General features: G+C 49.8%; 8 protein-coding genes across 8 annotated transcripts; 4 read left to right on the top strand and 4 right to left on the bottom strand.

Annotated features, from left to right (window-relative positions):
* Positions 1–320: 320 nt before the first annotated feature.
* Positions 321–1085, bottom strand: LAJ45_06792 (uncharacterized protein; the record flags this gene model as incomplete). The annotated part of the gene is made up of 1 exon (XM_046116353.1): positions 321–1085. The coding sequence occupies one exon, from the start codon at positions 1083–1085 to the stop codon at positions 321–323; it is 765 nt and encodes a 254-aa protein (XP_045970556.1).
* Positions 1086–2841: 1756 nt separating this feature from the next.
* On the top strand, positions 2842–3923 carry LAJ45_06791 (uncharacterized protein; the record flags this gene model as incomplete). The annotated part of the gene is made up of 3 exons (XM_046116352.1): positions 2842–2895; positions 2957–3046; positions 3111–3923. The coding sequence occupies 3 exons, from the start codon at positions 2842–2844 to the stop codon at positions 3921–3923; spliced, it is 957 nt and encodes a 318-aa protein (XP_045970555.1).
* A 970-nt stretch (positions 3924–4893) lies between these two features.
* LAJ45_06790 (uncharacterized protein) lies at positions 4894–7161 on the top strand (the record flags this gene model as incomplete). Its single annotated transcript, XM_046116351.1, has 4 exons — positions 4894–5090; positions 5264–6281; positions 6335–6795; positions 6858–7161. The coding sequence occupies 4 exons, from the start codon at positions 4894–4896 to the stop codon at positions 7159–7161; spliced, it is 1980 nt and encodes a 659-aa protein (XP_045970554.1).
* A 1599-nt stretch (positions 7162–8760) lies between these two features.
* LAJ45_06789 (uncharacterized protein) lies at positions 8761–10378 on the top strand (the record flags this gene model as incomplete). The annotated part of the gene is made up of 4 exons (XM_046116350.1): positions 8761–8919; positions 8989–9074; positions 9134–9658; positions 9715–10378. 4 exons carry the CDS (start codon positions 8761–8763, stop codon positions 10376–10378), a joined length of 1434 nt encoding a protein of 477 aa, XP_045970553.1.
* Positions 10379–12853: 2475 nt separating this feature from the next.
* LAJ45_06787 (uncharacterized protein) lies at positions 12854–13860 on the bottom strand (the record flags this gene model as incomplete). The annotated part of the gene is made up of 3 exons (XM_046116349.1): positions 12854–13111; positions 13170–13427; positions 13582–13860. The coding sequence occupies 3 exons, from the start codon at positions 13858–13860 to the stop codon at positions 12854–12856; spliced, it is 795 nt and encodes a 264-aa protein (XP_045970552.1).
* Positions 13861–17050: 3190 nt separating this feature from the next.
* Positions 17051–17881, bottom strand: LAJ45_06786 (uncharacterized protein; the record flags this gene model as incomplete). Its single annotated transcript, XM_046116348.1, has 1 exon — positions 17051–17881. The coding sequence occupies one exon, from the start codon at positions 17879–17881 to the stop codon at positions 17051–17053; it is 831 nt and encodes a 276-aa protein (XP_045970551.1).
* Positions 17882–18389: 508 nt separating this feature from the next.
* Positions 18390–19849, top strand: LAJ45_06785 (uncharacterized protein; the record flags this gene model as incomplete). Its single annotated transcript, XM_046116347.1, has 2 exons — positions 18390–18579; positions 18663–19849. 2 exons carry the CDS (start codon positions 18390–18392, stop codon positions 19847–19849), a joined length of 1377 nt encoding a protein of 458 aa, XP_045970550.1.
* Positions 19850–22974: 3125 nt separating this feature from the next.
* On the bottom strand, positions 22975–24476 carry LAJ45_06784 (uncharacterized protein; the record flags this gene model as incomplete). The annotated part of the gene is made up of 4 exons (XM_046116346.1): positions 22975–23539; positions 23623–24052; positions 24106–24177; positions 24371–24476. 4 exons carry the CDS (start codon positions 24474–24476, stop codon positions 22975–22977), a joined length of 1173 nt encoding a protein of 390 aa, XP_045970549.1.
* Between the last annotated feature and the right edge of the window lie 65 nt (positions 24477–24541).

The raw sequence follows: 24541 nt of genomic DNA, 5'->3' as shown, positions 1-24541 counted from the left end.
AAAGGTAGCTAGAAATGACAACGCGATCGTGCGATGATACGTAAAGGTAAAGCAAGTGCAATGCAATAAAGGGGGTTGGAGTTGGCGGCTGATTCAAACCGGCCTAGCCATCGGTTATCTGAAAGGAACATTTAAATCATTACCTCTGCCAAGTACAAGTGAATTTTCTATCATTACCACTTCACAAAACAAGAGAAGCACAAATTCCAGCCATATTCCGTAGTTATCCCGTTCAACCAGTCATTACAATTTGTTATCCTAATACTTGCAACCCAACTCCTAAGAAATATTCCCCCGAAAAAGCCCCTCTAAGCCCGCAATCAGGGCTCGTCCTGATCATCTTCAGGACTTTCCCTTTTGGAAGTAGGCTTCCTATCGGGCTGTTTCCTCTCCCATTCCTGGATCCATTCCTGAGCCTTCGTTTCAGCGTCCTCATCGCTGAGTCCCTGCCTTTTCGCTTTGGCCCTGAACTTGCTCAGCTTGACCATCTTCCTGACCTTGTCCTTGTTGTTGACGCGGTACTTTGTGGCAGCTTCGCGGTGACGCTCTTTAAAGGGTTTCTTTGGGACGTCTAGCATTTTTAAATGGTTGTAACCGTTAGCGGGTAAGTCACAAGACATTACATCGATAGAAAAGAAAATTTTACTAGAACTTGATTGCAATGAGAGGATCAACGTCTCACCATATCGCGATTTCCATTCTTGATAGTGCGCACTGAGATACTCGAAGCTTTCCTTTCCACTTTCGGGTGGATCCTTCTCCTTCTTCCTCTTTTTCTTCCTTTTGTTATCGAGCTCTTCACGGTTGACGCCGGATGAGATAGAGATCAGGTCGAGCGAGGAGTTGTACGCGAACTCCTGAAAGCGTTCTTTGTAGAGAGCGAGATGGCCCCTGATGCCCCTTTCACCGGTAAACCGCTTGGTGCATTCGGAGATGGGACATTCGAGTTCTTTCGGCTTGATCTTTGTGTCGGGGGAGGTCGGTGGCGAATCTTCTTCTGCTGGCATGGTTTCTGCGGTTATTCGGCGTGGCCGCATATGTACAGTGGAAACAGTCGGGACGTTAGATGTTGTGCTCTTGATCATTTCTGAGCTCCGTCGCGTGCTGCCTGGGCGGCGACGTTATTGATGCGTGCCGATCCCAGAAGGGAAGTTAGTGTAGCACGTGAGCTACCCTAGAAACTGGAAGCACTTAGTAAGCCCTTTTTTCCTGGGGGATGTTTCGTTGCTTTTTTCCACTCTCTTTCGAGTTGAGCAGCAGCAATGGGGGATGATGGATTGGATGGAATTTGGATGGGGGGTGGGGGGATTGGGGGTGATAAACTGCTCAGCTTACCTAGTGTCCAACGACAGAACCTGAAGATTTTAGGTCGAGACTACACACCACCTCTGGAGATAGAGAGCGCGAGGTGTGTTAAAGATGATGATATGGCAAGGTATGTGGTGGGTAGGTAGGTGGGTAGTGGATAGAGCGGGTGGGTTATGTAGGTTGGGTGCAGTAAGTACCCTTCTGATTTTAATATGCTGCTTCTGCTGTAGCTCAAGCTAGAGAGTCACCCAGAGTACGGGGGGCAAGGGTAAGGGGCGTCCCACAGCTATTGTACCCGTTTCACCCAACACTGCTCAGAGCTCGGTTTACTGCTCGGTCAGTGCAGGACCGATAACTTACATGTACTTTCTTGGCGCTAAATGGCACTACTTTCAGCTATCATTGGCTCTCTATAGCAGCTTTACTACGGAGGTCTTCGTCACAACCACCCGTAGCTTAGGTATTTCACCATAGAAATTACTAAATTCGTGCAATGCGACCTTTTACAAGTTCAGTACGATGTTTAGAAAACCCGTCGAATCAGAGCTTCCCAATATCTTGGCTCTCCACGGGCGTACATGAAGTGAGCTTCGATCATGGATCGGTGTTGTGACTGTACTGCGGTAGTCCCAACTAGAAAATAGAATGCGGGCGCTTTACAGACATACTAAGGAAACTTTCGCCGAGTTTCATGATGCCTCCCCTCATGCGATTATCACGTCTCTGTCGCCGTGGGTCAGTAATGTCTTGTCCCTGAATAACCCTTCCTTAGTTTCCCCTGCTTTTTAAGGTTTCTGCCTTACGGTGCAATCCGTCTGTCCTGAGAACCCTGAATTTGGGTGCGGGGGCACCCGCTCTAGAGTAGTACGCATGGCGCACCTTACGTACTCGTACTATCCTTTCGCGTTGATATCCCAGGGTCACAATTATATTGCGCCGGCCCTACTAACAATTACACATCACGTGGCTCGTTATATATCAACACTCGTTAGACACCAAATACTTAGATCGTGTAGTGTACCTCCTAAGTATTTTACTCTTGACCACACGATTCTATGCTGCCAGCTGGTTATGAAATGTGCACGAGCTTAAGAGTGCCATTGTATAGCTTCCATGCTCGTGATAAAGAGCTGCCGATAACAGCACAAAAAGGGATTAGGGCCCAAAACACCCTACTGGCTAGCAGCCGATCAAGCAATAGGGCTAGGGTTCGGCCTAACTTTGACATGCATGCGCACCATAACCCCGATGAAGAAATATTACATCTCTCTACGCGACCTCAAAACTGTTGACGGAAAGGCAACTGCAGGAGCCCGCCTTAAGGCTTACCCGGCCTCTGTGGAACCCTCAGCGCGAGCACGCTCTCTCCTCCCCTTCCCTTCCCTGGCAGCTATCACCCTCTCCTCACAGCTATCACTTTCTCTCACAGCTATCAACAGCTTAATAAAGACTTACGCCTTGAGCTACCGCACAGAGTTGCTGACACCTATCAACCTAGGCCAACAACACTGCTACTAAACGTCTCAGTAAACAATGGCAAACAACAATGACAAAGACAAGTTCAAGTACCGTGTGGAGATTCAACAGGTACACTCACCCCTGAGCTTCTCCACACGCGCAACGCGCAACGCGCTAATAGACCATCCAGATGATGTTCGTCTCCGGCGAAACGGGCGAACCAAATGCTGAAACAACCGGCATAATTGAAGAAATAGTCCGCGGGCAAGTCATCGAGATGGTATAGCTTCCCAATAGCTTCAAAAAAAAAAAAAAACCTTTTTAACATAACCATCCTCCATCAGCTCCTCCAATGCACAAGCCAAGCTGCCCGCCGCGGCTCCCGGTCAATCTCTACGGACGATCTTATATTCCTAATCCGCCATGATAAAGCCAAGGTATCCAGGCTGCGCACCTATCTTTCGTGGAAAGACGTCCGTAAAACTGCCAAAGAGCAAGACCCTAACGGGGGCGCCGGCGCACCCGATCCTGCAGATCTGTTAGAAGATGCTGCAGCGGGAATTGCAGGGAGTGGGGGGCCAATGCAGATGAAGCAGCGGAAAGCGAAGATTGGGCTCCCATGGGAAGTTGCCAGCTATTTCTCGGAGCAGGTTCCGGAGCGCGAAGAGGACGAAGATGAGGACGAAGTCGAGGCAAACTATGCGACATTACAGAGACTGAAGAATGCTGATGAGAGAACGAGAGGGATGACTAAGGACGAGTATGTTCACTGGTCGGAGTGTAGACAAGCATCCTTCACCTTCAGGAAGGGAAAGCGTTTTAGGGAATGGGCCGGTTTTGGGACTGTGACAGAGGCGAAGCCTAACGATGATATCGTTGATATTTTAGGGTTTTTAACTTTCGAGATTGTACAGACACTGACCGAGGAAGCGCTAAGAGTTAAGGAGGCTGAAGATCAGGTTCTTATGCAGAGCCGCGAAAAGAGCCGTAAGAGAAAGCGGGAGAAGTTCCTCTTCCACGCAGAGGAAGGGAGGACTGCCGTTGAGGCTAGACACGTCGAAGAGGCTTTTAGGCGACTGCAAACTCCAAGGCCTAAAATGAAGGCTATGAGGAACTTCTCTGGTGGTGTTGTCAAGTCTAGATTGATGCTCGTTTAGAGAGTAGGTGTGTTTATGTTTTTGGTAACTGCATGTACCTGGGTCTTATTTTTTCTCTTATGTTTTTCGATTGGTGTCTTTTGGTTGATGGGTATTCTTTTTGGTGTTGCTCCTGGAAGGCAGGCCTATATTTATGCGGTCACTCGTGTTTGTGTAGATAGTCTATTGTGAAACAGTGCAGTTTTTGATTTATCATCAAGCTAGTCCTTCAGAAGTAATGATGTGGACGGCAATCCAAATTCCCAAATATCTCTGCCCAAAAGACATTGTATCTGGGCTCATTATCTGGCATGGACCCCGCCCTCTATCGGTAGTCAGTAACATATGTGGGACTTAACTGAGAATGCAGCTTACCTTCGAATATATTCAGGATGTTAAAAGACTTAATCACACATTATCACTCGATGGTGATCACTGCTGCAGATTGTACGCTTAACATCACTACGTATATCGTCTCGATTCTTTACATGTAGCTATTTCAAGTAACAAAGTAAGTTCCAATATATTTCTATTGAAACATGTTTCTAGTAAGCTAGATATTATAGAAGCGAGTTGCATATGTGGAAACCACACAACCTAATTAATACTTACTAGAAATTAGTAACACTTGACTTGTAACCCCGTATGTATGTTGTAGGGCGTCTATGTATGCAGTAACGGAGAACCGGTAAGAAGGACCCTCAGACCTTGACAAATAGGGCCTTGGATTTTGAAACACGACTGATAGTGAATCTTCTGCACGGCACTCACGTCTGGCTGGCTGTAGAACTGTCATGCATCTCATGCAAGGTTTTAAACGGCTCCTATATTACTAAACGGTAAATTACATATATATGCTGCAGCTGGTGTACCGATGCCATCTTGCATCTGTGGAAACATTCGATTTGAGGATAGTGATATTAGCATTGCTTGGCTGATCAGCAGAGTTTACTATTTTTATGTGTCATGATAAAGTATCTATCTTGCAGATATGTACATTACGAATTTGTCCACAGTCTTCTTACTGGTCAGCGCGGTTACACTGTGGCTTTCAAGGACTAATTTATTTAGGTTAAGCCACACCCGTGATCGCGTGTGGCAGCTAAATCACCAACAGCCAGCTCGCATCCCAGCCTCCCCCCGACATCATACAACCACCTCCACCCACAAAGCGTCAGTCCCCAATCGGTATGTTGCTCGCACTCCCCCACTATCGAGTCAAGAGTTATCTCTCTGCCTCTTACCTCTATCCCCTCTTGTCTACTCCAATCCGCTCTACCACCGTTTGCACCTCCGACAGCGGACCGCCTGATTCTCGCTTATCCTCCCCGTGAACCAACCAGACGTGCTTATTTCCTCAGTGCCCCAGATTCTAGGATCACGCAGGAAAAAACCTCACTCATGCCGTCATCATATTCGTTCAACCCGGAGGAAACAAGTTTACCTGAATCCGACGGTGAATGGTCTGAGCCCGAATCCACAGACGAAGATGGCCTGTTCAAAGATCTCAACAATTATGAGGCCCCCAGTTTGTATGGACTGTCGCCAGCGTTAAATTCCCTAGGGAAGAGCAATTCCGTCTCCCATGCGCAAGCGACCGCTGAACGACTCGGTTCTCTAGATCTTAAGGCCCATGAATATACCATTGCCGGGATCAATAATAGTGATAAGAAAGTTCACCACGAATTCAAGTTGCTATATCTTGAGGAGAATCGTTTCAATGCTCAAGAGGCTGCTGTACTTGAGGATAGGTTCCAGAGAAAAGTCAAATGCATATTCGAGGTTAGGCAAGCCGAGGAGGCTAGGCGAGCGAAGTTGGAGCGCGAAGAGCGAGAGAAGCGCGCCGAGATCGCTCGGAGAGCCGCGGAAGAAAAGGCTCGACAGGAAGAGGTGCAACGGCGTCAACGAGAACAGCAAGAAGAATTAGAACGCAGGCGAAAGCAGGAAGAAATGGAATGGATTGAGCACGAACGCCAGCAACGAGAGCACCGAGAGCGGGAAGCACATTTCAAGCAACAGGCGGAAAAAGATGCTAGGGATCAGGCTGCACAGGCTGCACAGGCTGAAAAGCAGCAACAGCAACAGCAACAACAGCGACAGCAGCAACAACAGCAACAGCAACAACAACAGCAACAGCAACAGCAACAGCAGCAAGCGCAGCCGCAACAACAATACACTGGTCCTTCGGTTTATGGACGGAAAAACATCAACGTTGAATCGACTGCTGTCAGCAGGGTCCTAGCTGCCTTGAAAAAGGTTCGACAAGATGTCGACAACGAACCACAGTTTATGAAGAGTAAGAATCTTATGGCCATACGTCGTGATTTGCGTCCAAAACTGGGACAGCTCAATGGAGAGAAGACGCAGACAGTCGCAGTTGTCAGTTTCCTAAACTACTATGCTCGTTTCAATCATACTGACAGACTCAATAGCGTGAATTTTACAAAAAAACCTTCATGGATCTTCTTAACGATACAAACGGACCCAAAGTCCTCGCGAGTGGCTTCTTTCTCGCCCCTAATGAACAAAGCAATGTTCCTATTCCTATCGCCTTTGTTTGGGCTGTCAATGAACTCGCAAAACTACTGGTGAAGCAAGTTGAAGCCGAGTGCTCTATTAAACCCGAAACAGCCGATCCCCTTGGTATCACTATCATCGCTACATTTGCTGGTGACGGATTAACTGTGAACGGCAATTCGTTTATCGACATTATCCTTGCTCGACTTCTTAAAAGGAATCCAATTTTGAGGGGTGAGCTTGGGCCGGAAGACACGGAGAAGGATAGAAAACGATTGGGTTGGAAAGTAGACGAAGAAGGTACATGGGAGGCTGAGGAGGCGCATATCAATTCTCTTGTAGGATTGACAGCAGGTTATGCTGCTATCGCTGGAAGGTAACGAAACAAAACAAAAGCATAAAACAATTTCCATCACAGCAGCTGACATGCTACCACAGGGATTTCGGCGGTTCAAAAATGATCAACCCCTATCCGATCTTTAATCTCTGGCACGCAGTCGCCTTCTTGCTAAACCAACCTATGAACCTGCTTACCAACTCGCATTTCTTCGTCATGAAAACATTATTGCAGGTCGGTGCTAAAAAGCTTGTCGGTGTTTATGGGCACCAAGCCAAGAAACTCGTCGAGCTGTGTATCACCGAGTGGGCGATCAAAGGTGTAGAACTTGGCCTCGGTGGCGCACAGGCCGTGAAAGCATACGGCAAATACTTAAGGGAGGAAGACTGGTGGAAGAATTCTTAATTCCTGATTTTACATTCGTTATTGGGTGTGGTAATTGTTACCGCAATCGCGAACGGTGTTTAGAATATGTAAAATATCTCGGGGGCGCGAATGGTTCATGGTCTTTCTTTCTTTTTTTGGGTTCGATACTATTTCTTTTTTCTTTTCTTTCTCGTCTACATTTCCTTTAAATAGTGTATCTTTTCTGTAGATACTCACTGGCAGAGGCTGCAGGGATTTTCGAGAGATGCATGTCTACTCACTCGGTTTACGTGGAGTAACTGCTTAAAATCCCTGTGCCGTAACGATTGAATGATTATACAATTCTCCTTCAAAGAACACACCTAATATGTGAATCGTTATACTCTAATAGCTCCCAGAGATTTTAGTGATAGGCACGAGCCGAGCTGGCTCGAGCTTTAGGCTTGAACAAGCCGAGCTCTCTTACTCTTACTGACGAGCTCGAGCCCAGTATCGAGCCTAACTCCAAGGCTCGAAAAACTCGAGCCTTTACCTCCACAATCCGAGCTGGCTCGTGCCCATCGCTACCCAGAACCCCTTTGGGCACTGGCCATCGTCTAGAGTAAACTTGTATAAGCAAGAACCTACGTATGTAATATTATAGCGAAGTCTTGGTATAGCACTGTTCAAGAAAGACCCAGGCCTACGCGAGTAGACGTCTATGCGATTTTGTAAGACACCGTATGAGTTTAACGATACCTGGCACCTGGATTGGACTGTCATTTAGATTCGTACATCCACTTGGTCTTTTGAGAGGCTGTGCCGAAGAAGCACGCTGCACGTAAGGACGCGCGAGATTTGACGCTAGTATACAACACCACCAGCCCCCGCAGTACGAGTGTAGAATCAAATGTGTTCGGTATCAATTGAAATCAACGGCAAAATAGAATCCACTGATTACCACAGCGACCGAATGTCTTTTTGTAAAAACATTAAGTCGAGTGATGCGTTGTGAAGAAAACACACCATGTTTGATTAGTCATGACCGATCACTCTGCAGAACGAACCAAATCCGGATCGAGAATTGTACTTGCATCCGATGCTTCCTTCTGAACGGTTCGGCTTATAAAGGATTACAGATTCTCCCTATTGATGAATTCTGGACCCATTTACTTATCACTCATATTGTAATTCGAGACAGGGAAAGAAATTTCGAGCTCCTGCAGCTATTTTGTGGCTTTATATCAACAAATACCTTCAACACCCCTGTCAATACCAGCTACAATGCCACAAATCGTCCTTCCTGCAATAATTCCCGCATCGATTGTTTTGAGTTCAATACTACAATTAAGCGATGACACTTATTCTGGTGCAATCAAAGAAGCGCTCTCGATTGCAGGATTATGCTTATTTTCACTTCGAAATGACTTGCCAGTATCAAGCGCGTCTCTATCATGGGTGATTGTAGCATCATTATCATCGACAGCTCTGGCTACCTTTGCGGGTCTCTCTTATACTAGCCCCCCGAAAGATGTTCAACAACCCGGTCCGGGTGAAACACGCTTGTATTCAGAACCAGTACTTTTCCGCTGTAGAACGCATCACACGCGTTTATTCCCGCAGCGACATTCACTTGCCTACTCGGTTCTGCAATGTGGAATGCCACTGAAGTTCAAAGGTTCGATAGGGCGTTTGTTCTCGTTCAGTAACGGGTATAAGAATAAGAAATGGTCCCTGTTCGGCGTGGATTCAAGAGATTATCTGAGGCGTGGAAACGAGACGATGGAGGAGAAAATGAAAGCATTTCTGACTGAAAACGTATGTATGGGGGGCGTTTTTATATGATGAGTGTTCCAAAGTCGAGCCACGCTAACGTGCGAGTGATAGGACATGAATATTAATGACTACCCTACAGTCTATCTTATTACAGCCCCACGATTTCTGGGGTATCAATTTAATCCTGTAAGCTTCTGGTATGTTATTAATTTTGTTGCACCAAAAAAGGAGTTTTGATGATAATTTGAAGATGAAGGTATCTGAAAGACAAAGATGGGGTGTTGTCTCTGGTGATTCTCGAAGTAAATAATACTTTCGATGAGCGGCACATGTATCTTTGCCGCCCATCTAATTCTTCTTTGACGGGCTTCAATATCTCATTTGGACAAACGTTCAGTCAAAATTTCTCCAAAGAGTTTCATGTATCGCCCTTCAACGACCGAGCGGGGAAATATAATGTCTTGACTCGCGACCCTCTCTCTGAAAAAGAGGATTCCAACGGAATTGTAAACACTACAATAACTCTCTACGATGATTTCGATAATAAGAAGCTCATCGCAGGTCTACGCTCTGTGGTGCCTCCAATATTTCTTTCAGAACTTTCGACATCGGTCATAAGTTCCACGATTTTCGTGATAAAATATGGATGGAGCGGCTTGATCACGTTTCCCAGGATTGTATGGGAGGCGGCAAAGTTGTTTGGTGTTAAGAGGCTAAAGGTCTACCTTAGACCAGAGGTGAGGAGAAAGACAATCAGCCGGAATGCAACCGCACTAGAAATGTTAGACCCTTTAATCTAAAATTGGTGGTTTACTGTGCTGATATGTAGTGATGTAGTGAACTAGAGAAATATTTTAGACTGTACCTTCGTACCAGAGTTGAGAAACATCCTGTCTCGACCATAATACATTACAATTCTGCCGGAATTGGGAATCTACCTCATAAAGAGACATTTAAATCCGCCGAGGCAGCGGCCATGGGACACGAGATTACCTTCACTGTTCTTAGTCCCAGATTCTACACAGTCTGGGCGGCAAACTGGTCTATCCAAGAAGTTCTATCTGCGGAAGAATTAAAGCCAGAACATAAGAAGATTGTTGAGATATCTGATGTTGTTCGAATTATAAATCTTTTAGATCATACGCCTCTGGCGCCATGGAATAGGAAATACCATGGACGGGCACTCACATGGCCGCTCATTAAAAGAATGAGAGGGCAAAAAAACCCTACTTTTGATCAGCTTTTGACAAAGGATCTCCAGATCCTCAATGCACCCAAGGTTGACCCTATAGGATACAGTAGATGTGTTTTGCAAGCAGTGCTGACAATGAGAATTTGCTATGGGGACGAAATGTGGTTGGGGGCTTATGATCTGGCTATTCGAGGGGTTCTAGTGTACTTTGCGTGGAGTGGATTCACGGAGGCCGGAAGTTTTGCTTTGAAGCTTTGGGGCGCTATTGGGGGGTTGATGGTGTGGAGGATTATGAAGGATTTTATGTAATTACATGTAGCCGGTTGATAATCATCTGAATAAAATTATAGATGGATCGCTATGCCCATTATCTATAATCCGTGATATATTATAACTGATAGTAGACTTTACTATGCTTTTCCTTGAAGATAAGCCCTAAAACAGCGAGTTCTCAATCATACATCTCAAATGATTTATGAGTATATATATCATCAGTAATTCGACTCAAGATTCTATTGCTATCTATAAATCAATTATCAAGCGTTTTAGGACTTATAGGCGGGAGGAAGTCTATAGATTACTACGCTTTTTGATCGCCATACATGGTAATCTTACCATCTTGCCGTAAATTGCCTTCCCGAACGTACATGTCCAGACTTACTTCGAGGCATGTATTGACTAATCGCAAAAGTTGGCGCCTTGGAGGATAGCAATATGAGTCCAGACTTATATGTAACTGGCTGCTTTTGGCTTAGAGCAAGTTGGTTAGTGCATTTTCCGCCGAGTGATTGGCTGTGCGGCTGACTCAGATGCTTGACCTTTCTAGCCTCCGTTAGCTGCAACGATCGCCACATCTTCCATTCAACCACACGCGTTGCCTCACTCACGAAATCTTCCACACCCATAGCATCACCATCAGAGTAGCAAGATCATGGCTAACTATCTCGCTTCGATCTTCGGTACCGAGCAGGACAAGGTTAACTGTATGTTACAACTTTATCCCTTCCTCTGCCTCCCTTCGCTTGTATAACTAACTTGACACAAGGCTCCTTTTACTACAAAATCGGCGCCTGCCGTCATGGCGACCGCTGCTCCCGAAAACACGTCAAGCCCTCATATTCGCAAACAATTCTCCTCCCAAACCTCTACCAGAACCCGGCATTTGATCCTAAAAACAAGATGAATCCCAGTCAGTTGCAGAACCACTTCGACGCTTTTTACGAAGACTTCTTCTGCGAAATGTGCAAGTACGGCGAGGTGGAGGAGGTCGTCGTGTGCGATAATAATAACGATCGTATGTATTTATGCTTTCCCATCTCAGCGTACGCCGAGAGGTTGCTAGGCCTGATTTACAGGTACATGAAGCTAACTGGGTGCGCAACGCACTATAGATCTGATCGGTAATGTTTATGCTCGCTTCAAATACGAGGAAGACGCGCAGTCGGCTTGCGACGCGCTAAATGCGAGATGGTACGCGGCGCGTCCCATCTATTGTGAACTATCGCCTGTTACGGATTTCAGGGAGGCCTGTTGTCGGTTAAACAGCGGAGAAGGCTGTGTCAGAGGAGGATTCTGTAATTTCATCCACAGGAAAGAACCAAGCAAGGACTTGGAGAGAGAATTGGAGCTAGGAATGAAGAAATGGCTGAGGGCTAGAGGAAGGGACAAAAGGAGTGTCAGCAGGAGCGTTTCACCGGCTGAGGGAAGGCGCAGACGGGAGTAAAGACCGGTGGGTGTTTTCTCTGACGATGGGTTTTGAAACGGTTTCTTCTTTTCTGTTCCATTTACGTACCAAAATTACTGCTAAACTGCTGTATAATTAGTTTTGTTAAAGGATTTACAATAGCTAATATCTACGATGATACCATGGTGCAGTTTCAGGCAATCGATCGTATCTGGCACAAGAAGTTGTTCCAACGTGATAGTATGGTGGGTACTCGTCTGAATGTTGACAGACTGTACTGAATTAGAGAAAGAGCAGAGGTGGCAACGATATCAATAATACTATTTATCCTTAAACTTTGTGTAAAACTCCTCGGGTTTTGCGCAGAACTGGGATGGGTTTCTGTTAGGAAATGAAACCCAAGTTTTCTGGACTATCCTGTGGTAAGCTCTATATCGAGAAAATTTCTTGGTTCTTGGAGCTAGGATGGCTGAAGAAAAACAGTACCAAGAACGGGTGTTTAGCCCTAAAGGTTTCAACACTCGAGATTGTAGATTTCGTATACTGTACCGGGTACCGAGAGTAATTCCACCATATTAACATTTTGTTCATAGCACAAAGAGATACGATATTAACAGCTTGAGAACGAAAGATAATACCCAATCTTTTGGGTTCACGAGATTTGGACCGAGTGATACTCTGTGCTCGAAAAAATTCCGAAGCGTGAAATGTTACCATGATACCTTCCGCTTATGCTAACAAGCTAAGGTCTATAAAGGCACTCCTGAAGCTGCTAAAACTGACATCCCTGGGGAAGCAGCAGAGGGATTGACCAGAAAAAATGATCCAACATGGTCAGCCAGTCCCGAACTACAGCTACAAGTAAATTGGCAGTCCTAGAAAAAAAAAATTTCGATTACAATGCCTCTTTTCAATCCCCCAAAGCAACTGTCGCCATATCGATAAGGTGGGGCGTAGAAACACCCTTGCTTTCAAAAAATCACATGGCACGTTGGACGGGATCATTGAACGGGAATCCGCATCATTAACTAGAATTGGAGAAGAAACAAAGAACCCTTTTAACATTTTTTTAATATCCCTAACCCGGAAAAAACAACCGCTTAATACCTCTCCTTCCTCCTCAAGTCGTCGGAGAACTCCTCCAGAGGACTTCTCAACAACTTGGTCTCCTTCCACAAGTTAGGAGTGAGGAAAGCGTATGTGTTACCGACGGCAGCGAAGGTAGCCTTAAGGGTGTTCTCGAGGGTCTTGGTGGAACCAGAGGAGGCGGTGTAGACATCCTGGACACCAGCAAGCTGGAGGAGACGCTTGACGGCGGGAGAAGCGACCAAACCAGTACCACGGGGAGCAGGGATCAACTATTTGGTGTTTTAGCGTCACAGGTCACGTTGGACGTTCTAAGATCGTATAGCTTACCCTGACAGTGACGGAACCACACTTTCCAGACTCCTTAGCAGCAAGGGAGTGGGGCTCTCCGAGAGATGAACCCCAGTATCCACGACGGATGGGGAGGACGGAGAGCTTGGCAATGATGATAGCGGCACGGATGGCAGTTGCGACTTCCTTGGAGGTCTTGATTCCGAGACCGACGTGGCCCTCGGAGTCACCGATGACAACAATGGCCTTGAAACGGGTACGCTGACCGGCACGGGTCTGCTTCTGGACGGGTTTGATCTGGAAGATGGTATAATGTTAGTGGTTGGTCCTTTCCCATATCCCAAATAAGAAAACAAGTTTTCATTTCCCAGCGCTCCTCTGTTTAGAGCTCCCTGCCCGCAATCCTCCAAAACCAATTGAATCCAGACATCGGAAAGGAATTCAAGCCTACCTTCATGACCTCATCCTTCAACTTGGGCAAGAAGAAGTCGACAATCTGGTACTCCTTGATGGGGAGAGAGTGGAGGTAGATCTCCTCCATGCTCTTTATTTTTCCAAGCTTGACCAAACGTCCAAGCTTGGTGACCGGCTGCCATTCCTTCTCTTCATTCTTAGCACCTCTGCGGGGTCCACGGCGTCCACCACGGCCACGGCCACGGTCACCACCGCGGTCACCACCGCCGCGAGCTCCGAATCCACCACCACCACGTCCTGCAGCAGCGTCAGCCATATTTCCTGGTTGTTAGGTTTTTGGTGTTAGGGTTTGTTGAGGGAAGTTTGGATCGAGTGGGCTGTCCGTTGGCGATTCGTCGTGATACTTTACTTGGTGTTGAGGGGGATTATTTTTGCTGGGTGTAGAGTGTCGTGAATTTGTGTGGGCTTGGCATGTGGGGCTCCATATGTCATTAGGGCTAGGGCGCAAGTCACAATGGAGATAAGAGATTATCTGATAATTCGTGCCAGATAAGATAACAACCTCCCAATTAAGCAAATATTAATATTTGTTTCTCACATATGCATGTTTACCCTTAAAGCAAACTCTTCTAAGACCTACCTACAGCTGTATGTCTGTTACTTTGTCCCACTTATCGGGGCTCTCTGGGACTTTGTGCGCCTTAAAAAATTGCTACAGTATAGATTTCTTCTGTTATATAGTTTATCATATTAAAAGAGACGTCCAGTGTTGTAGGAATACCATAGTGTAGGACACTGTTTACGTTGAAGCCCAAGATTTTCTGGGTAAGGGTTCGAGTGTATTTGTGTATAGGTACCTGTTTTGTGCCATGCCACTATGTAGGATTGGACACCTTGGTGGAGCCTTCTCCAACCACCGCCCGGTGTAGTTTTCCACTTAAACTTTCAACCTTTGATATAAACTAGAATTTACAGGCAAGGCAGCAAACACCACATCACACAACCGCCGAAATCTGAGAGGATTAGCGGCTCACAAGTACATGTATCGACTCAACGACACCTGTAGGTCCAAACCACATGATCTATACGAAGTTTGGCCGGAAATCTAACCCAAATGTCTTCTAGTACTCTGAAATTTCACCAGGTACCTGTTCGCGGAAACCACGTATTGGTCCTCTCGAATCTCGAACCTGGGGAGACAAAATATATATTGACAGCAAATTGTGTCTTTGAGATTCTCAGGGCTACAAGACTAGAACACAACAGTAACAAACCTCTGGCATTACGAACGATCTTCAGAAGGATCAAACTATAGTCATAGTTTTGCGGGAACTCCTACCATGGCTCAACGGACCGGTTGCTGGTCTGTATTGCATATCACTTCAAAGTTCAAGGCAAAGCTTAAATCCCTACAAGTAACATCTACTGCAGATTTCGATGGTTTCATAAGTTCTCGGGATATCATTCTTAATTTTGATACCCCTCAACATACAAGAAAATTGCCAAACCCACAGAGCGAAATCCTCCCGCCCCACCTCGAAGCACAAAACCAACTGCCACCTAACTCCATACCATAACAACAGCAAAGCCCTCAAAGCATCCTACCCGAGTTTGAGGGCCACCTCTAACTCGCGATCGGAGGGTACTCGCTATCGGCCGGCTTCTCGCAGGTGCACCATTCCTCCTTCGGGACCGGGTCCATGACGCTGGGGATGTGGCTGCCGCAGCCAAACCAGCTCTTCTTGCCTGTAGTCTTATCAGCATCATCAACACACACACCAAGAGGCTAAGTTAATAATGAGTACTCACCACAGGTACTGCAGTTTGCGGGTTTACACATGATGATCGTAGTAATAATGCGGGGTTGATGTTTTGAAAAGAGATGCGGGATGAAACGCAGTATTTATGCTCTCCAGAAGGGATTACTAAGGCTATAAGAGTTCCCCGCGAATTGTTCGGCGTTCTGTGTTTCCATGCAGGGGTCCACGTGAAGTCGCCGTAGAGTATGGTCGGCGTCTTATCGATAAGCTTGGTCTGGTCGCCGGATCACCAAGAATTTAGTGTGCATGTTAGGGTCCCGGCAAGTAGAGTAGGTGCGTGTGCCAAGATATTTACCTCGACATCCAGCTGTAGGTACCAGTACTCCAACTAGAGTACCATCAACGAGCTGTCGAGAGAGGATCTGCAACACACATACACATCAGTAATATCCGGCTCTTGGGCAAAAGTTTGACTCTCCCTCGAGACCTTGCAGTTCGCCATCGTCCAGCGAGGCGCGCACAAGTCGTCAAACGCTAGCTAGGCTTGGCTCCAGGCCGCAATACGACAATTCCCCCAGTTGTCCGAGTGCCTCCAGGGCCTCGCGCCATGTGGAGCCCAGCCAAAAAAATGCTGGTCCGTATCCCAGCGCTCCATAAACGTTCGGGGAGAAACAAACAATCGCTGGGAGGGGGTGGAGGAGAGAATGGGGGCACATACAGAGTACTTCGATTGATGATAGAAGTGGAGGTTCAGTTATCTAGGAAGGGGGGGGGGGGGGTGGTGAAAAGTGAAGGAAGGAGGGGTGAAAAGGTGGAGGAAAGAAGCAAACTTCAGGGCATGCTACCCAGCCCCTTAGGCATCCTTGAGTCATCATTGTGCTGAGCAGCAGCTATCCGTTCCCAATCTCGGGAGGTTCCTAGACGGCTTCACATGAAGAATATGACAGAAGTATATAAATATATTTCCCTGTATCAAAAAGGAAAGCACGGTCCATACCCCCCATTGAAGCATACCGTACTCCCATACCTCTGAAGAGGAAGCAAAGTGCCACGATCCCCCATGAGCACACCACTGGCATGTATAGGTATATATACAAACCGGTGTTCCTCCTCCGGCCCTGTCGTGGCTAGTATAAGAGTGTATCGTACTGTTTGCTAGTCCCACTCCCGAGCCACTCGCGGTTGAGTTCTAGGCAACGGTCGACTATACAAAACCAGCTGTAGATAGTTCAAACTTGCCATTATCTCAACGGTCCAGTCCGGTCCAGTCTGGGTCGGTGGGTGAACTTGGAGCTTCAATCTCATCTAGCCGGTGTAATATGAGGAATAAGACCAGCATCCCTTCTGCGCTCGCGACGACTGTACTGTTGTGGTGTCAGCCTTATCACCGTTTCCGGTGGGTTTGCCGGTTTCTGGAGAGGAGAAGGTCCGAGTGATAATTTGTGTCTGAGCGACTTTTCAGAGACAGAGAGACTTTTGGCGGTGGGAAGCTTGATGGCTGAGTCCTAGATTTGTTTCAGGGTCTGGGGCAGGTATTGCATTCAAGTAATCGACTAGACACGACTCTCTGCACTGTCAGGTATCCCAACTCTGGTCTTTTAATTCTACGGACGGTGGCATATATCAAACAAAACACTTTTGGTATTGAACAAGCTACATATCTATGCAGTTACAATTAAAAACACAAAACACCCACCAGCCCTAAAAACCTATATACAAACCCACCCACCAGAACCCATCCAACACCTACGACGAAATCCTCAACACCGAAAACGCCAAATTCACCAACAGCCCCGCCACCACGGCCATCTGCCTCCTCTTACTAAACACCCCCTCCTCCCTCATCAAGAATATCGCCACAGGCCAAAAGAACCCAATCGCCATGCCCACAAACATATCCTCATAGCTGCCCGCGGGGCTCCCGTCGGCGAGCTCCTGCCCCTGCCCCGCGCTCTCATCGATCCACCGGTCCTCCAGTAGCCGCGCGTTCTCCTCCTCGTCGCGCGAGTACCCGTGCAGCCGGTTGAACTGCAGGCGCAGGCTCGCCACGTCCGCCTCCGAGAAGCCCGCCGACAGCAGCCGGTCGAAGCCCAGCGGCTGCGGCAGCGTTGTGCGCGGCGGCGCGGGGGCCGCCTCTGGCGCTGTCATCTTTTCGTTTGCGGCCTCGGCGGCGAGCTCGGCGTCCGTGAGGACATCGCCGACGCTGCAGTGGATGTAGACGGGGCGGGTGTGGCTGTCATCGGTGGCGCGCTCTTTGCCTTTTCCGCTGGGGGGGCGGGGAGTGGCGATCTGGGAGGCGAGGGTGGCGGTGTCGGGGAGGACTTTTCCGGCGTAGATGAGGCGGAGACGGCGGCGGGCGTGGTCGGGCGGGAGGGTGTCGCGCAGCTGCTGCTTGAGTGCGGAGACGGTGGTGGTGGTGGCGGAGGAGACGAAGAGGGGCGTGTCGGGGAGGGCGTTGGTGAAGCGGATGGTGAGCGAGAGTGGGGAGAGGGCCGCGTCGGGTTCGTCTGCTGCTGCGAGGGGGGGGATGGAGGCTGTGGCTGCAGCTGCGGCGGCGGAGGAGGAGGACTCGCCCATGGTTGGGGTGTGTTTGTGGGGTGCGTGGAGGAAGACTCGGGGTGTGTCGGAAGACTCGGGGTGTGTCGGGGGTCTGCTCTGCTCTGCTCTGCTCTCTCTGCTCTCTCTTTCTCTCTCTGCTGCTCTCTCTACTCTCTCTGCTGCTCTCTCTGCTGCTCTCTTTCTCTCTCTTTCTCTCTCTCTCTCTCTTTCTCTCTCTGCTGCTCTCTCTGCTCTCTCTGCTCTCTCTGCTCCTTCCCGCAGAGCTCTTCTTCCCTTTCTCGCCTAGCGTGTCTGCGAGGATGTGTGCAGGGTGCAGGTCACGTGCTCTGTTCACTACGTAATTGGACATTTGCGGTGACAGGGCGCCGCGTGTGGGAACGCAACGTCAGCCAGTTCGGTCGATTCAGTCCACAGGAGCGAGGTCGAGACAGAGACAGAGACAGCCACAGACACACACAGAAAGAGGATCCCCTCACATCGAACCACCAATACTCGAAACACGAAACACGAAACACGAAACATTACCATGGCCCCGCTACCTCCAAAGCCTGCAGAGTCGCCAAAGAGGATCCTCTTCATCCACCCAGACCTGGGAATTGGCGGTGCTGAGCGTCTGGTCGTCGATGCAGCTGTGGGTCTCCAGGATAGAGGCCACGAAGTCACAATCTACACTTCCCACTGCGACCCGCGACACTGCTTCGACGAAGCTCGCAATGGTCTCTATAACCCCCCCCAATATTCAATTGCTCTTGATGTCTCTACTCTACAGCTCTCTCTAACTATCCCCATCCCTTGACAGGCACCCTCAAAGTCCGCGTAGCTGGAAACTCCCTCTTCCCATCAAACCTCCTCGGCCGCTTCAGCATCCTCTGCGCAATCCTGCGCCAGCTGCACCTCACACTCCACCTCCTCCTCACCTCGGAGCTGCAAAACTACGACTACATCTTCGTCGACCAGCTCAGCGCCTGCATCCCCTTCCTGCGTCTCTTCAGCCCCACCACGCGCATCCTCTTCTACTGCCACTTCCCAGACTACCTCCTCGCCACGCGCACCAGCCTCCTCAAATCCCTCTACCGCATCCCCTTCGACCACCTCGAAGCCCTCACCACCGGCCTCGCCCACACAATCGTCGTCAACAGCGCCTTCACAAAATCCGTCTTCCGCACCGCCTTCCCGCGCATCACCACCACCCCACACGTCGTCTACCCATGCGTCGACACAGCCCCCCCGCGCCCCCGCTCCGGCGGCACAATCGAGCCCGACCCGCAGCTCACGCACGACGGCCGCCGCATCCTCCTCTCCATCAACCGCTTCGAGCGCAAGAAGAACATCGCCCTCGCCATCCGCTCCTTCGCACTCCTCTCCCCGCGCGAGCGGGCCACAACGCGCCTCGTCCTCGCCGGCGGCTACGACCCCCGCGTCGTCGAGAACGTCGCCTACCACGCCGAGCTCGAGACGCTCTGTGAGGCCCTCGGCCTCAAGACTGCAACCTCAAAGAACATCATCAGCTCCCTCAGCGTCCCCGCGGAGACAGACGTGCTCTTCCTCCTCAGCATCCCCGCGAGCCTCAAGACGTTCCTGCTCAAGACGGCCGCGCTGCTGCTGTACACGCCCGACCGCGAGCACTTTGGCATCGTCCCGCTCGAGGCCATGTTGGCGGGGATTCCGGTGCTTGCGGTCAACTCGGGGGGGCCGCTGGAGACGGTGGAGGACGGGGTGACGGGGTGGCTGCGGCCACAGGAGGAGGAGGAGTGGGTGGCGGTTATCAGGGGTGCGTTGTTTGGGATGCAGGAGGCGCGGCTGGCGGAGATGGGGAGGAGGGGGAGGGGCAGGGTGGTGAGTGAGTTTTCGAAGGAGAGGATGGCGGAGAGGTTGGAGGGGGAGTTTGAGGGGATTGGGGAGGTGAGGGGGGTGAGCTTGTGGCAGTGGGCGCTGATGGGGATGGTGGGTGTTGTGGTTGGGATGGTGGCGGTTTTGGCGGTTTAGAGGGGGCGGTAATGGGAATGGGTGGAGCTTCTGGTGGGTGGGGCTTGGGCGGAATTGGAAGATTACACAATATTTGCTATGTGGTTTAGGTAGCTCGCGAGTAATAAAATATAATATTCATTTGTCTCTTTACAATGTATTTCGTCCAGTTTACAGGAAAAGCTAAATACTTTTAGGTAGTACATTTAACATAATACAGCTACTTAGTATCGAAGCAAGACTAAGTACATGTGCGATACCGTGAAGACCTTATTCTGCAAGTGGAGCCGATAATATATCTCTACTAGTAATTGAAACCGCTCCCTCCCCCCCCCCCAAACTTTATTCTTGCTTATGTCGTAGATATCTAGGCCATACCTTTCACATACGTAGTCCACTCACGCTATAAGCAACCACCAGAGCCGCGGTTCCGTCGGTTGATAGTTGAGGTTGCAAGGAAGCTTGGTGCGGTTACATGTACTCACCGTTAGTGCATACGTGTCAATGATCGAAATGCAACAAAAAATTATCGAGCGTACAAATTTGGGGCTGTGGGTGTGACGTTGGGGTACGAGAGCTTGTAAGTACACGGATTTCCAGGGATGCTAGCGATCAGGAGGATGCGTGCTATACTGTGTGGGGCGGGGCAGGATATGTGACGCCTGGCCGCGTAATTATGGCGTACGAGTGCTTTCATATGGCTGTACAAGATCTCATGTCTAGCCTGTGATGTGATTCTACAGCCAGTCTGGGCACGAGACTAGGTATTGTTACGAAGTATATATAGCGAGTGATCGACTGTGACGCGCCGCGCCTCGCCTTCTCTCCTCCACGATGACCTCCGAATGCACACAGTAAAAAGATAGAGCGCATAAAAAAGAATCCGATCCCCAAAATAGCAAAAGGAGGAAACTAGCTACAACCCCTTTGTACCCAGTCACACAGTTTTTTCAACCAAGCCTGGGAGGTGGTTCGAACGAACGACCTCGGCCCCTCTGGGCGACACGATAGCGACTAGGCTACCGCGGTAGATGGTGTGGTGTTTCTCCAATGCTATCTGAAGTGCTGGAGAGTTGGCTATAAGTGCTTTCTCTTAATAGTACTATCACACTCTCCACCACATCCCTCCCACCCGGGGCCCACCACCGTCGTTTCTACACCATCCTCTCCACCACCACCACCACCGTCACCGTCACCTCCACCATCACTGCATAGTTATGCCCCAAGCCCAAGCCCGCATTACGTCGGGATGCCTGATATGGTTTGAAAATGATGACTTGTCTAGCCTAGCTGTGACATATTATTATTATCAAACCAGACCAACGCATGCCAGAGTAACCCAAGGCTATAGGTAGTAGGTATCTGCTGCGTCCCGGGTCTGCTTTACGGGGGATGCGTGGTGCGGTTTGAAAATGATGATGGGTTTTATTGCTGGCTAGCTAACTGGCTGGCTGGCTGTGATGGGTTGTTGTCTTCGGGCCGGGTTGGTGCATGCCAGCGTAACCATGGCAGGAGTAGGTAACTTTTGCGTCTCGAGTTTGCCAATACAGGGGGTGCGTGGTGCGGTTTGAAAATGATGACTTGTCTAGCTTTGATATATTGTTATTACCAAACCATATCGATGCATGCCAGAGCAAAAGCAGACTCATGGGGTCGGATGGAATTACTACCCCTACAATGACCAGCTCAAATTGGTATTTCCAGGGCACCGGTCACATAGTTGGGTATGTACCTCCCTCCCCCGAGGCTGAGCTTGCGGATAGTTGTAGACTCGGGGGTTAGAATCAAAGTGCTTGTAATTGGCATGTAACCGCCAGCAGCTCCTTTGAAACGGTGGAGAGTAAAGTAGAGTAGCGGAGAATCAAGACCTGGCGCAGGCTCTTTGTATTGTCTCTAGCTCGTCAAAAGAGCAGACAGACAGGCCTTTACCCAGAGTTGAGCCCATCAACTTGTTTATGAAGCTCGTAATAGTTGGCACTTGTATTGAGGTTCTAGCTATTTAGCTCTCGAACGTACTGGCTCCGGAATCAGAATCACAGTAATGGTGGGCACGAGATGAGACGAGAGATAGTCGTTCGTCTTGTTAAACTCTCGAAACTTTTCGTTACTTTGTACTGGCTTTAGAGCTGGGGAAGCTCTACAATGATTGCTATATGTACTCGAAGTAATACAAACAAATGACCGAGAGTTTCTTTTACTTTGGGGTAAAACTGTGGCTAGGGAGTACATTTATGTCGGAGGAAGAAGTCAAGGCTTCCAGGCTCGTCTTACCTCCCTCCTGTCGTCTCCTTGTCAGCCCACATGAGGTCTCCAGGTGAAGACACATAGAGCTAGAGAAACGCCAGCCAGCTTACTATCACCCCCAGCACACTGCTACTTCGTGTTCTGTGGCAGTGACGTGTTTGTGCATGCCCTCGAAAGGAAACAAGTATGGCAGCGAGGTCGGGATTCGGTTCCCGCTACGGAATAACCACACCCTTTCTCCCCTGTTTTTACCCTCACTCCATCACACCCCCCCCCCCCCCCCAAACAACGAGATTAGTTTGTCGAAAACCTCGGCGGTCGAACGACCAGTGTTTCCTCCGGCGGGATACGATGTGTGCGTGTAGTCGATTAGTAGTAACTGTGCCGGCTGGTTTGGTGTGGTGGGTGGGGTTGGAATTAAGGAGAGAGAGAGAGAGCGCGCGAGTGATAATTCATGATCGGCCGACCATACTTTACTTGGATCACCCAAGCACCAAAACCAAAGCATCAAGATCCAAAAACGCACTGACTGCGCAAAGATCTGATTATTGCTACATATTGCTATTGCTACTGACTGCCACAGCCACTGGAGGAGGAGGGGGAAAAGATGGGGTATGAAGAAGAAGGAAAGGAAGAAAGAAGAGGAAGTGGAAGTGGAAAAATACGCCCGCAGAGAAGAAACCATCTATGCCCCCGTCAAGACAAAAGAAAGAAGTACGAGGAGGAAAAGGAAGAATAAGAGGAATAAGAAGAAGTCCTAGAATAACAACAAGAGGAGGAAGAAGGAGAAGGAGTCCGAGATAAACAGCGGGACGATATGACATACCACAGCATCCCACCCACCGCCCCCCCCAAAAAAAAAAGAAAGAAAACGACAAAAAGAAAACCCACCCCCCACAACATCACACCGGCGCCTCCATCCCCTCCCACGTCTCCAGCACCACCCCCATAGCCTCCACCCTCGCCTTATACTCCTCCCACCTCCTCCCCACCTCCACGCCATTCCACCTCTCCCCCCTCCCCGCCCCCCCCTTCTCCAACACCGGAATGCCAATCTGCTCAATCGCAAAGCTCGCCGCCACAGCGCCCATCGCCGCAGCCATCACAAAGTTCCCCGGATACCGCACCAGCCCGATGGCCACGCCGCCAATAAACGTGTTCCCGCCGCCCGTGGGGTCCACCACCTTCTCGTGGTTCGGGCCCTCGCCGTTGTCGCCGTCGGTGCTGTAGTAGGCGGGGAGCCAGACGGGCGGGCGCCCGTGCGAGGAGACTAGACAGCCCATCTTGCCGCAGCGCACGATGGCTGCGCCGGTGTTGTGGGGGCCGATGCCGGCGGTGACGAGTTTGGCGGTGAGAGCTTCGATGGTGGCGCGTGAGGAGTTGTCGGTGGGGTCTTCGATGCCGTAGAAGCCGGCGAGCTCGGCGTGGTTGGGGGAGATGACGTGCACGAGCTTGAGTGTTTTGTACCTATTCCACCCACCCTCTGCGTCAGCACTCACATCACCACGGGTAGTAGTAGCGCGGGGTTGGGGGTTGGTGGGGGGGCGCACATATCGAGCCGATGCTCAGGCGTACATAGATCCGGCACCGGCTCCCAAATGAACCTCGTCGCCGCTCCCGCACCAGGTCTACAATCATCCAGGATACCGCACAGCTCGTAGGCCACCATCTGCGCGCGCACGGGGCTGCAGATGAAGTGGATTGTCTTTGCGACGACGAGGCGCGCGGCGATCAGGTCGTCGGCCTCGAGGCGCTTCTTGGGCGTCAGGTAGCGGAACTCGCGATGGTCGTTTGGGCCGGCGCCGTAGCTGTTCCAGCCGCGCGTGGTGAGGCGGTCAGGCGCCTCGCGCAGAAGGAGGTTGGTGTCGAGTGCTTTGAGCTGCGCGCGGATGGTGGAGGGAAAGTCGCGGCCGGCGTCGACGATCCAGCCGATTTTGTGCGAGTGCGGGGGTGGGGAGAAGAGGCGGGCGCCGATGATGCCTAGGTTTGTTAGTGGGGAGGTGGAGGAGGGGAGGGGGGGGGGGGAGGAGTACTGTAGGTGCCGGCGCCGCCGATGGCGTCGCGGACGACGGTGCGGGCGTTGGGGGGCCCGGAGTGGATCTCGTCTGTGTGTTCTGGGGTTAGTGAGGTTTAGTCTTAGTCTTGGGCTTTCTGGCAGGAGGGTGGATTGGTCTTGCTATGCCTCTGCCAACATAGCTATGCTAGTAGGCTACATAGATAGCAGGAATATAGTAGGTACAGTAGCTTAAGCTATACAACAAAAATATACTCCAGAAACAAAAGGGCGGGTATATATACCAATAATGAACATGCCCAGCGTCGTGAAATCGACCTGGGGAGCGCCTAGCGCCATGGCACCGCGCGCACGCAGCCAGTTCTGATATGGGATATTGGAGCTCTGCATGTCGGCTGCTGCTCCTGCTGGCGGAGGATCTGGGAGGGACAGGTAGGAACCTATGGCTGCGATGT

Source organism: Morchella importuna, assembly GCF_003444635.1.
Source record: "Morchella importuna strain M04M26 chromosome Unknown Morimp01GS020, whole genome shotgun sequence".
Taxonomy (NCBI): domain Eukaryota; kingdom Fungi; phylum Ascomycota; class Pezizomycetes; order Pezizales; family Morchellaceae; genus Morchella; species Morchella importuna.
Note: the sequence above shows the minus strand (reverse complement) of the source record. Positions and strands in the feature narration are given on the sequence as shown.